The following is a 17476-nucleotide window of genomic DNA, read 5'->3' on the forward strand; positions in this document are numbered from 1 at the left end:
ACCCCAGGCTGGTAATCCGTAAGTTAACGATGGTCTGATAATTGTTTTATAGATCCGTAGTTTGTTTTCAGTGCTAACTTGACTTCTTCTATTGAGGAGAGAATAGAGTTGTACAATTGCAGAGTTTGCTTTTTTGCATGTATAAACTATGTGGGAGTTAAAGTTTAAATGGTTATCAAGTTAAATGCCTAGATATTTGGAACTAGATCTCCATGGGATGGCTGTATTAAAAAGTTTAACTTCTCCAGAGTGAGATGCTTGTCTTCTTGTGAAGAGAATGGCAGTGCTTTTATCGGCATTTACAGATATTCTCCATTTTCTGAACCAGTCCTCCAAATTTGTTGCTGCAGTTTGTAAGTGCTGAGTAGCTATATTAGGCCTGAGAGATCTGCTAAGAATTGCCATATCATCCGCATAACTAGCTATAGTGGTTAGTGATGTGCTAGGAATATCAGAAACAAAGATGTTAAAAAGCAGCGAGCCTTGAGGGACACCAGCAGTGATTTTTTTCAGTGAGGATCGAATTCCACGCAGCTTGACCTGAATTTTACGGTCCTGTAGAAAGGAGTTAATAATTTTAGTAAGGTAAAGAGGGATGTTGGCTGAAATTAATTTATAGATGAGACCTTTGTGCCACACCCTATCAAATGCTTTTGCAACATCTAAAAAGATAGCTCCTGTGTGCTGTTTCCAGTTAAAGCCTGTAGTGATGAATTCAGTCAGTCTGTGAATTTGCTGTGTAGTGCTATGTCCGGTACGGAAACTAAATTGTTCTTTCGGAATTATGTTATTTTTATTCACCTCCTCATTAAGTCGGTTGAGAATGACTCTTTCTGCGATTTTTCCTAGGCATGATTAAAGACTGATAGGTCTATAGCTCTGTGGCATTTGAGGTGCCTTACCAGGCTTGAAAATAAGGAATATATCAGCTTGTTTCCATCTTGAGGGGAAATAATTTAATCTCAGAATTGCATTAATAATGACTACTAAATGCATGACAGCTTTGTGAGGGAGGGCTTTAATTGTTTTGTTGGTAATTTCATCTGGACCAGGGGCTTTTTAGGGGGAATGTACAAATTAAACAATAGAGGACCAAGAACTGAGCCCTGAGGTACACCACTAGTCACTTGCCTTTTCCTGGACTCAGCTCCTCCGTAAACCACTCTTTGATATCTGTCCGCCAGCCATCCTTTAATCCAAATCACGATCTTCGGATCCAAACCCATTTGCTCTAATTTATGTAACAGAGTTCCATGTGGAATCCTGTCAAAAGCTTTTGCAAAGTCAAGCAGTATCACTGAGTAAGGATTTTCTTTATCCAACTCCACTGTTACTTTATTATAGAACGTAAGCAAATTACTTAGGCAAGACCTACCTTTCACAAAACCATGTTGCCCCTTATAAAGTATCATATTGCTGTCCACCCAGTCCTGAATTCTAATTTTAACTAATTTCTCCAAAATCTTAACCACCACTCCAGATATATTGATTGGTCTATAATTTGCAACATCAGTTTCAGAGCTTCCCTTGTGCAATGGAACTATTTTCCCCTCTTTCCACTCTATTGGCACTTTACCAGAACTGAGGCTTAAATTAAACATCCTGGTTAGAGGAGTTGCTAATTCTCTTGCACATTCTCGTAACACATGGGCCGATATGCCATCTAACCCAATGGCAGTGTTAGCATTAAGGTTCTTTAATATATTAAGCACCTCAATTTCATCTATCTCTATACTCTCATCAGTCAATGGCACATCTAACACTGCACTATCACTACGAAGATGGTACACTTTTGCGAAATGATCACTAAGCAACTCAACTATTTGATTAGCTTCAGTAATTTCCTTACCATCAACACTTTTTAAAGTAATCGTTCCATGAATATTCTTCCTTTTACTAGCCACATAGCGAAAGAACTCTTTAGGGTTTCTTTTGGATTCATCAGCTAGCTTCCTCTCATAATTAACTTTGGCTTTCCTTACCATACAGGTTACTCTATTTGCCTGTACCTTATATTGATCATTGGAACGCTCATCACCTTTTTCTTTATATGTCTTCCACAACCTTTTCTTTATCTGCAACTCTTGTTTAATAGTATTAGTCATCCATTTTACTCCTACTTGATTTCTCCTTCTGACTCTGGGAATATAGTCTGATACAGCTTTCTTCAAATACTCCTTGAGAATCTCCCACGCACCATCAACATCTCTCCCCTTGAATTTCTCATGCCATAATACAGCTGAAAGCTGACTTCTCAGCTTGCCATAATCACCAGCCTTGTAATTCCACATATACCCATTCTTAATAGAATATTCAGTACGTCTTTCAATCTCCCAGGTCAAGACCACATGATCGCTTTCCCTAAGTGGAGACATTGTAACTGAATTACTTATTGATATGTTCTCCGATGTTATGACCAGATCTAACACTCTAGAATTTCTTGTCCCTTCCATCACATGCTGTCTCAGGTAATTATCTCTTAACAATTGTATAAACTCCATTCCTTTGTTCCTTGTGACCATTCCTTCCCCCAACTATGCCCCCAAAGTTAAAATCCCCCATAATAATTACTTGACCTTTACTCATCGTGCTAATTTGCCAATACATGCTATCTACATTCTACCTTATTCCCCTTGGATTATAGCAACAACCAATTACATATTTCGCCTTGTTAATCTCTATCTCACACCAAACAGCCTCTAATGAACTGCCCTCTACATACCTGTCACAGTGAGGTACTTCTATCTTTTTTGGCTTTATGTTATGTTATTCTTCCAAATTGATCCTGAAATATAAAAATGATGACTTCTGTATCCTAAAGACATTCAAATGTGTTTTAAAATGAATCCCATTTTAGCATCTTTCGGCTTCTGAACTGGATTTCTTTTCTATCTCCGATTTGTTGTTTAACATTGCACCTATATCAGTACTAGACTATTATTGTTGTTATAGTTGTATCGCACAGCCCCTGCACGCCACAGGTTGGAAATATAATATTCATGTGGGCCAGAGACATATTTGCAAACTGAACATTTATTATAAATGTAATTGCATGAATCTCTTTACCTGTAAAGGTATATTATTTAATCTTTTGGCATCGTTTATTCTATAGATTTTGTAAACAAATTTATGAATGACCTGATAAAAAACAATATACTCGATGTCCTCTTACTCCCATATATATATATATATATATATATATGTGAAAAGTTTTTTACCTTGGGGACAATATATATTAAGGATACCAAGTAATTTTATAAACTTGTTTTTTTTTACTCCTTCTCTCAAGTAATCAAAACAGTCAAAACACACACACACACACACACACACACACACACACACACACACACACACACACACACACACACACACACACACACACACACACACACACATATATATATATATATATATATTGCTTCCCCCCCTTCCCCAATGCTATTAGAGTATTCGGGTGATTCTTTCCTATTTTCCTATTTTTCCATCTGATGCAGTAGGAGTCTACCTTCTCCTCAGGGAAAATTTTTGATCATAAAGGATAAAGAAAAAGGTCCAAAGCCACTAAACTTCCTACCAATAACCTGCCTGCCAACAGCTTTCAAGCTACTCATAGGCATACTAGCTGATAAAATATACAGAAATCTTAAAGCATATTCTCTTTTCCCAATTGAACAAAAAGGTAGCAGCAAAAATTCAAGAGGCACAAAAGACCAATTGATAAAATGATTCTGACAAATTGCAAACATAGAAAAATCAACCTTCATATGGGTTGGATATATTATAAAAAAAGCGTTTGATTCTGTGCCTCATAGTTGGATTTTAAAATGCACAAAACTATTCGGTATTAGCGAAAACTACAAAACGTTTTGCAATCCAGCATGAAAAACTGGAAAGCAACTTTGGTTCTGAATAGAGAAGAAATTTGAGAGGTAAACATAAAAAGGGATATCTTTTAAGAAGAATCATTATCTCCTGTATTGCTTAGCGATAGCGAGACCCACTGAGCCAACTCATCACAGTCCAAATGGCACACCTGACATTCTAGATATTGCAATTCTACAGAATATTAAATATCAGTACACCCCCAATTATTAAATGAATTATTGTGAGATCATAGCCTCATATTAGTTCATTTATTATTATTATTATTATTATTCCTCATACCTCCAAGGAGTCCGAAGACTCATCGCGGGAGGACATCTTCAACTGTCTCTACACCTTACCTCTACTACGAATCAACGCCATCTACCGCCCACCTCCAACACCACCACAACTAGTAATTTTTGTCTGTAAATTGCATGTGTTCTGAAGGGCCGATTTGTATGTATGCGGGATGAAAAACCCGAGTTTCCAGGAGAAAAAACCCTGCTACCCTCGTATGAGATCGGCTAACTCACCATCGATTGAAATCGACCAGATAAAGATTCCTCCCGTCGCGACGAGAATCGAACTTAGGCCTATTCCAATCGAAGGGCGCAATGTACCGTCGTTCTTCCAATTGCGCTACGGAGGCGCTTAGGAAATCAAGAACAACTGTCTTCATCTCACTTTTTCATAGCTTGGGGAAAATTATCTAAAGTACTCCCTGAATATATTGGCCCTGTACCCTGCATAAGATCAAAGGAAGAAATTGACATAGCATTTGAAAATCTCACCAGTCAAATCAAATCAAGGAAGCCTTAGCAGCAGTCACCAAAACTACAACTGCCTTCAAGCCCAATCGCCTTCCAGAAGATATTATGAATAAAATTAGAAACAAAAATAAAGCAAGGAAAGAATATCATAACACATGCACCCCTCAAGACAACAAAACTCCCCAATAAACTGAATAGCTCAGTCAGAGAAGCTCTCAAGAGTCACAGAAATCAGCAGTGGGAAAATATGCTATCATCTTTTACCCATACATATCACTCCACCTGGAAACTCCTAAAAATCTCAGAAACCAGAATAAATCCCTTCCCCCTCTACAATTAGATCAGGGTATTGTACACATGGATGCTGAAAAAGCAGAAGCCATAGCAAGAATTTGGAAAAGCAGTGCAGCCCTGCATATGAAAACTTAAAACATCAACCATATATACAAAGTTCATCGCCATGTTAGACGCACATTAAAACAATCTGACAATATTCTAACCTGATCACACCTACTTCACAGGCTGAAATCATGGGCAACATTAAGTACCTCAAGAATAAAAAAGCTCCAGTCACGATGACATCACAAACAAAGTAATCAAACTATTCATTCCCTGGAAAGCTATTGTACATCTCGCTAACATTATAAATGCAATCTTCAGAATGCAGTATTTTCCTGCCTCTTGGAAAATTGCTGATATCGTCCCAGTTTACAAGCTGGGCAAAGATCTACATCTACCTCAAAATTATTACCCATTAGCTTGCAATCATATCTAGGAAAAATTTCTGAAAAAATCATACGTCGACATCATAGCACCACTCAACAAATTCACAGGCTGGTCGAATATATCTCCATGGAATACAACTGGAAACAACACACTGCTGGCGTATTCCTCGACATCGCAAAGGCTTTTGACAAAATTTGGCCCTACCGGCTGCTGTATAAACTCATCATTTCTAACATTCCATTGAAGATGATACAATTAATCAAATCATATCTCATGAACAGAAAGATGCAGATCAAAATAAATGATACAATCTCAACTTAAAGTCGAATTTTGGCTAGAGTTCCACTAGGATCCTTACTGGCCCCGATTCTATTTTCAATATAAATGACAGATATCTCGCATAATCCCATGTCATCCATTATGGCCCTTTATGCAGATGACATGGCAGTATTACCTAGATCACTTCATCCACACCTTGTAACCAAAAACTTCAAGATAGCATTCTAAAACTAGAACAGTGGTTCTCTGACTGGAAATTGCAAGTTAATCCTCAGAAATGTACAGCTATTCTCTTCACTGGAAGATTAGCCTCTCCCAAAGGGGATATCGTTCTGTTTAATACCAAAATTCCACGACAAATAGAAGCCAAATACCTCGGAATACTCTAGACAAAAGATTATGCTTCAGCATTATAAATGCAATCATCTTCAGAATGCAATCTTTTCCTGCCTCTTGGAAAATTGCTGACATCGTCCCAGTTTACAAGCCATAAACTGCAAAAAATATCTAAAACTATCATTCAACTCTATCCCTTGATTAATAGACACATGAAATTAATCATAAGGAACAAACTACTATTCTATCAGATGGTGATTCGTCCTATAATTACATATCTCTCCAGCTTGGAGCCATACCTCCAATGTTAATATACTTTAATTACAAGGAGTGCAAAGCAAATGTTTACGAATGATACTAAATGCTCCATGGTTCATAAGAAATATTCAGATTCACCAGGATACAAATATCCCATATATATCCTTATTCTTACACACTCTAGCTGCAGAGTTCTTTTCAAAAACGATTATACACCCTTATCAACTGGTACAACAAGCTGCAACTACAATGAAAAAAAAAAGACCTCAACAAGCATAAAAGATCTAAAGCAATTTTAATATCCAATGATGCTATGTAGCCCACTCGCCCTGACCTCACAGGGCGAGTTAAATGTTCATAATTTTTTTCCAATCGTTGTTTCCTAGGTATCAGACAAGGTGGAGTATAAAAAGCGGCAAGCTTCACCCTATGCAACAGGATTGGATGGATGGAGTTTCGCTTGGACTTTTGACGAAATCATACGAGTTATTTTAAATTGAAAACCTCATTAGATTTCATACAAGGTTTTTCGGGAATCTCACATTGCACTGGCACTGACACAGTTTTATTCATACTGTCTCCCCTCTCCCTCTGCATGAAAAATGCCCGAGGTCTGATGGCCGTGTAGCCCCACCCACGATGAGAACCAGTGGTGGATTTATGGTTTTTTAAGGAGGTTGGCTTCCATCCTGTGGTCAAGTCAATTCTCGACATTCCATCTTTTCCATTTATTAGGGTATTTTAAACTTTAGTATTGATTTGCTGGTAGACACATTTGTGTGTCTACGGGACTTTTCTAGAAGATCGTAAGATTTTCGGAATTTTTGTCAGTAGATCCTCTAAAGTCTACAGGATTATCTATAGACACCAGAATATTCTCCAACAATACGGTGAACAATAATATAAAACATAAAAGACATCAAGGATGCAATTCAAAATCTAAACAGAGATCTTACACTTGACGTTCTTAAATTTACATTAAAGAAATTTAAGGCAGAATGGCCCGGTTTCCTGAATATCTACATGGAAGAGGGTGTAGCAACACATGATACCCAAAATACTTAAGACAAAAAAGAAAATGTCCCTCCAGTTATCCTCCGACACAAAGAGAAGTGAACCTCAGTTTCAAGGTCCCTAGGAGAACAAAATATCAATTTCTTCAGGGCCAGAAATACAGATGAAGATGTAAAGATTCATCCTGCTACTGTCTCAAATTATCATAAAATAACGAAAATGCTGGACAACTCCAAATTGCCCTTCATACCTTCGCACTAGCAAGCGAGAAAAATCTTAAAGTGGTGCTTAGAGGGTTTGCTGAGGGCATCACAACTGATGAGATTACTGCCATCCTCATTAGTCAAGTACTGACCCCAATCAAAATTAGCAGATGCTGAGATCTGACAAAAGGCCTATACCGCTGATGTTGGTCGATATTAGCAACACATAGAAAAGAATATATAAAGTGACAGATATTTGCAGGCTCAAAATTACAACCGAGCCTCTAATGAAGAAGGCATCGGCAGGGAAATGCCATAGATGCCAAAAATTCGGGCAACGCCAAAATTTGTGCAGATCTGCCTACAGATGTCTGAAATGTAAAGAGGGACACCAGACCAATAACTGCTCCAAGCCAAGATCTACACCTTCCTGTTGTGCTAACTGTAGAGGTCCACATCCCGCCAATTACAACGGGTGCCTTTTCCACCCAAAAAATTGTGGGTCAGCAAGAGTGAACCCTGCTCCCCCATGCAATAATACCATAAGCAACCAATCAGATGGTCCTCCTGCTCATAATACCTCACTTTCAGTAGCGCAGGTAGGTGCGAGACCTTCATCCATGACCAAAACTTACTCAGAGGCGGCACGAATCCGGATTCCTTCATCAGAAGAGCAACTTAACATCAGTTCTAACTACTTCACTTGCCACCATTCTGCAGGAATTCAGCAAAGAAAGCTCCTCACTCATCCAGAAAGAGATTCTATCTTGAAACCCAATCCATATTGACAACCCTGTACAATGTATAAAAAATCAAACCAAACTCACTCATGATTATAGCATGGAATACTGATGGTCTAACAAATAAAATTCTGGAACTGCAAGAGTTCTCAAACAGATACAATCCGGACATAATCTTGATCAGCGAATCACACCTCAGATCTAACAACCATAGATTAAGAAGATATACACTATATAGGACAGACAGACTTAACTCTAGTGGTGGTGGCACAGCCATTTTTATCAAAATTTAAGCCACAATGTTTTAACCAACGTCAAACTTTGAACCGTAAAGACACAGGTGTGGAAGTTCACACCAACAACGTAGAGTTAAAATCTATGCAGCGTACAATCCTCCAAGCATTGCACTATTGGATTTAGACTCCATCCTCGGCTCCACGGATTCTATAATTATAGCAGATCTCAACTCCAAAGGCCATACTTTATTTAACTGCATGTTACAAAACTCTTCAATAGTAGCTGGACCTACCGAGTCCGCGCACTACAGCTCATCAGGAAGTTCGGATGTACTTGACATAGTCATCCTCAAAAACATCAGATATCAATATCAGCTGAAGACATTAGAAGAGCTTACTACAGATCATAAGCCCGTCCAGCTCAAGCTACGAATGCAGGATCAGCTCTCTCCTCAACACTCTTTTATAGCATGAGATAAGCTCTCTAATGTTCTAACAGATCACATCAGCTCACCTCCTGTTATTCGCTAAAAAGAAGATATACTTAGCTGTAAGCAACATAACAAGACAAATATTTTTAATGTCTGGAATAGTATGTGGGTATTACAGTTGATATTCTTGAGTTGGGACGAAAAATCCGAGTTACGGGAGAAAAAACCCGCTTGCTCATATATATATATATTTTTCCCATTTTTATAAGGGATACATGAAGCATATTATTACTTCAAGTTCAAGTTTTTATTTATTATTTTTTTTTTGAATTTTCATTCTTTGATTGTCCTAGCAAAAATTCTTCAAAAAAATTAAAAAATGTTATCATAGTTAGCAAGAAATCCAGGAAATCTCACTGCTCCTAAAAGAATTCAGAACATTTGCCGGTTCGCTACATTTATCATTAAAGAATTCAATTATTCTAATTATTAGAATAATTGAATTCTTTAATGATTCTAGATGCCCTTTATGGATGCCCAACAATGTATTAGAATCTAATACATTGTTGTTGAATTCATAATTTTAATTATTTATTTTTGAAGTACAGTTTTTCGTTTGTTTCATGAGGTTATTTCGGATCTAATATACTGAGTGAAGACTATCACTTGTTAGAGCATATAAAACAAACAAGATTTTCACTTATCGTGATGTTATTTTTTATATTAATTTATGTTATTATTCCTGTACTGAAAAGATATGAGATGCTATGTGATAAGATAACAAGCTAATCTTGTTTGGATGTGTAGTAAATATATATACAATGTAACGTCACATACCGTTCAGAGGATCATATTGCTTTTGTAGTAAATCACAGCTTCAGGATCATCAGAGAGAGAGGTCCTCTCGTAGTAAGTTTTTGCCCACCGTTACAATAAGAAAAGGAATTGCCTTAAAAAGTCAAACATATCTTGAACTTTCTAAAAGTTCGCTTATATATAAAAATGTGGCTGTTTATTGAATGCAGGAGTCGCCAAACTGACCGTCGACCCTTTCAAGAGTTTCTTGACTTTTTATCGACCCCCCCCCTCTATTTTACTATTACGTAATTATAACAGGATAAGCAAAAAAGACGCTTGTTGGTAAATACGTTCATTTTGGCCTACTTGATTGGCCTCCGTAACTATTTTCATGACGTTGCTCCATCTTACAGGTCCTATTCATGTCGCTGTTCCCACGATTCACTCTTAATTGCGTTGTCATTCAGGATGGAGATAATTCAAGTTAACCGAATTAAATATTACCCGTACAATGATGTCTTATATTTTTCCATCGACCCCTGAGCCCGAACCAATCCCTAACAATGTTATATCGACCACTTTGGCGACCACTGATTTAATGGTATCGTATTTTTACTATCTGCTGGGTCTTGGTTCTTCTCCCTCATTTTTTTTTTTTTTTTTTGTGTGTGTGTGAAAATCGATGCAAGGAGAGGTATTATTATAGGGATTGTATAATTAATAGTTACTTTGGGTCTACTGTGGTAAAAGTTTGAATGCATTGTTGGAGGTTTGATAGGTATAGTTTTGATTTTTTTTTTTTTTTGAAAATTTTTAAGTGAATGATACCATTAACTTGCACCAATAAATAGTAATAATAAATTGTTTGTTGTTTTTATGCAAAGCACTTCATTGCAAGCAGGGATCGACGATAGCAAGTATTTTGCTGGTTGGTGAGTAGCTGTAGAATGAACAAAATAGAATTTTTTTTTTTTTTTAAATTCTTAATCAATCAATAAATAAATAATTTTGCCAACCAGGGAATAGCACTATTAATCCTTCAGTGGAACTCCTATTGACTTATTGGTACATGCCATTCAAATACTGGTTGGTTTTGAACTAGTAACTTTTTTTGCCTGGCGAGTAGGGTTTTGTATAATTTGCCGACCCCTGATTATGAGGTCTCCCTAGAGGACAATAAGTAAGTAGAAGTATGAGGATTCTTTAACGAATTCTGTGGTTTATCTTTAATTTTTTGCCTTAATTTTTCAGTCATCCCTAAAGTAATATATATAACCTAAAAAATATGCAAGTAAAAAATTGCATGGAGCTCTGAAATTGTGCTAATGTTTTGCGTTAGTGATGGTCGTCTGGTCATAATGGATTAAAATGAGTTAATGGCAATATATATATCATAGATTGAATATTGGTTAGCGTAGATTTACCGCAAGGAGTCTTCTCAGTCCATAAAGATATCGTGATAATTATAAAAAAATATTCATGGTGATGAAAACTGTCTCAAAATAATAAATTTCAAACGAAAGTCAGTAAAAAAAAAACAAAAAAAAAACCTATCCCGATTTGATTAATTTTCGCAGGATAAATCATAAAGCATTTTGACCAAAAATCGAAATCTTTTCTATTTTATTTCATATAGGGTAGTTGCACCAATAAACATTTTTTTATTAATATTATGTGTGTGTTTGTATTAAATAAAAAAGGTATATATATCCATTATATGTGTGTGTGTGTGTGTGTGTGTGTTAAATAAAAAAGTATATATCCATTATATATATATGTGTGTGTGTGTGTGTGTGTGTGTGTGTGTGTTTGTATTAAATAAATAGGATAAATATATATTGTGTGTGTTTGTGTGTGTTTGTATTAAATAAAAAGGATATATATATATATATATATATTAGGGTTACCAAGTAATTTTATAAACTTAGTTATTTCCAAGGTAAAAAACTTATTTACATATATATATATATATATATATATGTGTGTGTGTGTGTGTGTGTGTGTGTGTGTGTGTCTAGGTATGTGTTTGTATTAAATAAAAAGGATAAATATCCATTATATATATATATATATGTATGTGTGTGTATGTTTGTATTATATAAAAAGCATAAATATCCATTATATATATGTGTGTGTGTGTGTGTATTAAACAAAAAAGGTTAAATATCCATTATATATATGTGTGTGTGTGTATTAATAAAAAGGATAAATATCCAAAATATCCAGCCATGAGGTTGCGGGCTCGAATCCAGCCTAGCCGTGGATGTTTGATTGTCTTCCACCTTCATGCATTCATTCACACAAGTGAATAAACACTCTCTCAAGATGGAGTGTGTCTCCATGGGAGAAGTAGACACAACCCTTATGAGGACGACATCCTGACAGGAATAGAGATGGAAGGGTATGATATGTTTCATGAGGATAAAAGGGATAAAAAGGGAGGGGGAGTGCTATTGATGATAGAGAAAGAGTTATATCCATACAAGGTAGAGATGCAAGAGAGAAATAGGGCCAGTGGTTTTGAGGCAGTATGGTGTGAGATAGAGGTGAATAGAATCAAATACTTTGTGGGATGTTGTTATAGACCAGGTAATGTGGATGGTGGTGATAATGAAATGTATAATCAAATTAGCCAAGTAAATAAGAAAAGGGTGATCATTATGGGTGATTTTAATTATGGCAATATAGACTGGAATGATGAGATAGCAACTGGAAGTACAGAAAATGAGTTTCTTGAGTTTTTGAGGGAGAACTACCTCAGACAGTATGTAACAGAGAGCACACGAGGATTGAGGGTCTTGGATTTGGTCATCTCATCAGAGGATGTAATTATAAATGAGGTGTCAAATCATCTACCAGTTGATGAAAGCGACCATGAGGTGATTACCTGGGTGGTTGCCAGCAGTGCAAGGACAACTGTGAAAAAAGGGTATATGTGGAAATACAAGGGGGAGGTGATTATGAAGCGCTCAGGAGACAGCTTGCTGGTGTAGCATGGAATGAGGAGTTAGCTGGAAAAGAGATCAATGCAGTTTGGAGGATTTTCAAAAACTATTCAGTAGATGCAATGTCTAAATGTATTCCAAGGGTGAGAAGGTTAAATAAGGTAGGTGTGAGATGGATGAATAAAGAGATTAAGCATGCGATACAGAGAAAAAGGGCATTGTGGAGGCAGCATAAGAAAAGTGGAAGTAACCAATTTCATGAGGTCTACAAAGACCAGGCAAGGAGGGTAACTTGCTTGGTGAGAGTAGCTAAAGAGAGGTATGAACAGCAGTTAGTTAATGAAGGCAAAAAGAATCCTAAGAAATTCTTTCGATATGTAGCCAGCAAAAAAAAGAATGATTATGGAAGGATGACATGGATGGGAGAAAATGGTATAAAGACAGCTGATGCAGAATGTGTGGTGGAGATACTTAATGAACAGTTCATAAAGATCTTTCAGTCTTGTGAATGGGACTTCATGGAGGGATTGAGAGCAGTTGATGATGGGGAGGAGAGACTGACTGTAGGTGAGCAAGAGGTGTATGGGGAGTTAAGCAAACTAGATGTTAATAAGGCTGTGGGACTTTATAATATATCACCACATATTCTGAAAGAATGTGCCAGGTAGTTGACACCTGCCTGGACATATTTTTTTAATGAGTCTTGCACTTGGTCAAGTTCCTAAGGAGTGGAAGGAGGGCAAGATTGTGCCACTTCATAAAAGAGGTGATCGAACTCAAGCATCAAAATATAGGCCTATCTGTCAGGTGTTGTGGTTAAGTTGTTGGAGAAGCTTGTGAGAACTAGGATCCAGAGTTGGGTTGATAATAATGGTATTATCTTTGATGGACAGCATGGATTTGCTAAAGGAAGGTCATGTTTTAGTAATCTACTTACTTATTACAATAAAGTGACTGCTTCCTTGGACAGAGTAGAAGGATAAACAGTAATATACTTGGATTTTGCAAAGGCTTTTGATAGAGTACCTCATGATAGGTTGACAGTCAAACTAGAGCAGATGGGATTGGATATTAGATTAGTGCATTGGATTGGAGACTGGCTATCTGATAGGTATCAACAAGTTGTGTATGGGGGTGCGATATCCAGGAAAAGGAAAGTCACTAGTGGAGTGCCTCAGGGGTCTGTTTTAGGTCCATTGCTGTTTAACTTGTATATTAATGATATTGGCGAAGATTTGGATGGAAATATTCAGTTGTTTGCAGATAATGCAAAGTTGGGACGAACCATAAAGAGTAGTGAAGATGTTGTGGCCTTACACGAAGACTTGAATAGATTGAGTGATTGGACACGGAAATGGGGATGTGAGTTCAGTGTTGCAAAATGTAAGGTTTTAAAATTTGGAAAACAAAGATGGGATGCAGAATTTATGCTTGGTGAGAATATATTGTTGGAGGTAGGGGAAATAAGAGATCTGGGGGTGATAGTGGATAAGGATCTAAAATTTAGGGTACACATCGCCAAAATTGTGAAGACAACACAGACTTCTGGGAATGATGCGGAGGACACTGACGTGTAGAAGTAGGGAGATTCTTGTTCCGTTGTATAAGGCTTTGATTAGGCCACACATGGACTATTGTGCCCAGATTTGGTCACCGGGTTTTCAGAAGGACGAAAAAATGTTGGAAAGGGTCCAAAGGCGACTGACTAAGGTAGTTTCTGACCTCTGGAATGTTGAGTATGAGGAAAGATTGAGAAGATGTAATTTGCAGAGTCTGGTGGAGAGACGGAAGAGGGGAGATATGATAGAGACTTACAAGTTGGTAAGGGGTTGTTATAAGACGCCATCCCTGGAAGTTACGAAAGGAAACTGTGAGCAAGAGGGTAAGGAGTGGTTTCTTTTGTGTGGAGGGTGGTTGAGCCATGGAATGCATTGCCTGATGGAGTGGTGGGAGCAAGAACGGTCAGTGAGTTTAAAGAGTGGTATGATAGACTTTGTGTTTCTCAGGGGGGGGGGACCTCCCCTCGATGAGTCTGGACAGACTTTATGTCTTAGGAAGGACCTCCCTCGATGAGTCTTTTGACTCCTTGGAGGCCTGAATAATAATAATAATAATAATAAGATCAATGGTGGAGAAGTTCTACAGAGAATAGTGGGAGATCAGGGGAGAACCAGAGGTCATCCCTGGAAACTGTATAAAGAGGGTGTGAGTAGGGGAGTGAGAGGCAGGTTTTTTTCGTGCAGAGTTGTGAATGCCTTGCCTGAGAATGTGGTGTCTGTAAAGAGTTTGAATATGTTTAAAACACTGTATGGTGAGCTGTGTGTGTGATAAAAGGACCTCCCAGATGAGTCTTTGACTCAATGAGGTCTTGGGGTGGTAATAATAATAATAATGTGTTGTCTCCCAGGCAGAGTACATGGAACTCTGCCAAAGGTTGCCTTTTTGTAAGCTGTTGGACACTTTTGAAACATTTTAGAGTTTCAGAGGGCAAACTGTGCTTGCTTGCTCACTTGACTATAAAATAGAATATGTTATCCTTTCTTTTTATATTTCAGTATCAGATTGAAGCCTATTTTTGGCTCTTTCAGGCAATTATTATATGTTAATGTTTGTTCATTTATTTCTTTAGGTAATAAAATGGCAAACGCTTGTCTCTGTCATTATTTATTCTTAATTTGCTGTTTTTCTCAATTGTCAAGACACTTTGCCCAAATCTCTGGAAAAAGTAAGTGAAATGAAATATATTAAATCCTAACAAATTATATTTTTGAAGGTAATAAACACTTCATAGTAGTGGCCCTTATCCTCTTTTTTGCTTTTACAGTTGAATCTCACTATAATAAACTCCTAGACAACCAGGAAGATTTTTTTTTGTAGTGGATACTGTTTTATAGTTTTACCCCAGCACAGCATTCTCTATGGAGCTTCATCCAGGACTTCCAGTAGTTTGTTGTAATGGTGTTTGCTGTAGTGAGAGTTGACTGTAATGGACCAGAAGGATCAGTTTTGAGGGATGACATTTTGAACAAATTGCTATATTTGCTTAAAGATTTTCCTAATAATAATTATAATAGTACATATTAATGCCAGTAATATGTATTGTTGTTGTTGTTATTATTATTATTATTATTATTAATAGAGTTACGAAATGTACAAGTTTAGTACAATTATACATCTACTACGATGAATATGATAAATATTAAATATATGTTGATAGTTACATCTGTTTACTACACTACACAATACAACTCAATCCAACACAGTGTATGTTATGACAGCTCTATGATAAAATGATTTACAAAAGACTTTGTTTCATCATTATATTCTATTGAATTCCTAATGAAGGAGAACAATTCAACTGTCATTCACAGGTGTCTATGCCCTGAGCCTTGTGCTAGTCAGTTTGAGCTGTCATGACAGAATTCAACATGCAGAAACTAGGTTCTTATTGAAGAGGATTAACAGGTGACAACAATAGAAATTGCAGCCTACCTTAACGTAGAGCACCAGTGTATTCAAGAGATGATAATGACCACAAATATCAAATCTGTTTGTAATAGGTTTTGTGCATGCCGAAGGATAAACATGAAATGATACATATGGATGTGTCATAGAAGTTGCTATAATAGCAAGCTGACAAGGGTGATGATTTTCTCCCGAGGCTTGTCATTGGTGATGTAAGCTAGTTCCACCATGTACGTGTGTGTGTGTGTGTGTGTGTGTGTGTGTGTGTGTGTGTCACATACTATCATGATGTACATGATAGTATGTGATATAGCATGATATACTCACATACACACTATGGCTTGGTAAAACCAAGCCATAGTGTGTGTGTGTGTGTATCATGATAGTACGTGATTCTCCAAACAAGACCAGAGCAACTTCCTTGGAAACTATCTTCTGGTTTACTTAAAATAATATTTACTTTTTACTTTTGGTAAAACCCTCAAACTTCTAATCCATAGTCTGTCACTGTACTGACGTGTAATTAGTTTACAAAGTTTTGTGGTGTAAAAAAAATATATGAGGATTGTATTATACATTTGCATGGACATATTTTTATAAAGGTGGTTCAAGGGTTAAAGCTACATAATTGGGAAAGATCTCCACTTAACTTATAAGGAATGATGACATCTATTTCTGACTGGTTACTAAATCCTGACCTCTCATGGGTGTACTCCATTATTAGATATCCACTTGGATGCTGCATGAAAGTTGGTGGGCTTGCATTTAGGAGCTTGTCAACCAAATTGTGTTCTTTATAAGCTCAAGCTATGTATATATTATGAAGTACAACATAATCAGATGTTATATTGGGAATCTTGCTGAATATTTTTCATTAGAAGGATTGGAACATTTTTTGTTTAGAAAGGGACAATGTAATATTATTATTATTATTATTGTATGAGCAACTCCATGATGTATGAAGACTCATCACAGTAGACCCAAACTATCCACACAATCTATCATACCTCTCCTTGAACCCATTAACAAACTAAGCACTCACAACTGACTCTGACAACCCATTCCACTCATTCATCATTCTCCAAGCAAAAAATCTAGTTCTCACATCCTTACTGTCAACACCTTTATTCAACTTCCAGGGATGGCCTCTTATTCTGGTCCCTCTAGCCAAGTTCTGAAAACCCTGCATTTATCCTATAAAACCCTTTCAGCAACAAATGTTTCTATCATATCCCCTCTTTTTCTCCTATCAGCCAACTTCTGCAATCCATACACCTTCAGTCTATCCTCGTAGGGCACATTCCATAGGCCACTCGCCTCTGAAACTTCTCCACTGCTTCCACATCCTCAAGAAATCCAGGAGACCAGACTTCATTGGCTCTCCATCTTACAAAATTACTAACCACCTCTC

At 37.0% G+C, this 17476-nt stretch overlaps 1 protein-coding gene across 1 annotated transcript in view; it reads left to right on the top strand.

The window, feature by feature from the left end:
• LOC150105465 (acidic mammalian chitinase-like) overlaps positions 1 to 17476 on the top strand; it is a 205298-nt gene that overhangs the window by 20298 nt on the left and 167524 nt on the right. Inside the window, exon 2 of the mRNA XM_090394835.1 lies at positions 15230 to 15325. Within this exon, the coding sequence (XP_090250961.1) occupies positions 15238 to 15325 (88 nt within the window). The 5' untranslated portion in view covers positions 15230 to 15237. The remainder of the gene's footprint in view (positions 1 to 15229; positions 15326 to 17476) is intronic.

Source organism: Typopeltis vanoorti, chromosome 6 (assembly GCF_054136105.1).
Source record: "Typopeltis vanoorti isolate ZY-2024b chromosome 6, IOZ_Tvanoo_1.0, whole genome shotgun sequence".
Classification (NCBI taxonomy): Eukaryota; Metazoa; Arthropoda; class Arachnida; order Uropygi; family Thelyphonidae; genus Typopeltis; species Typopeltis vanoorti.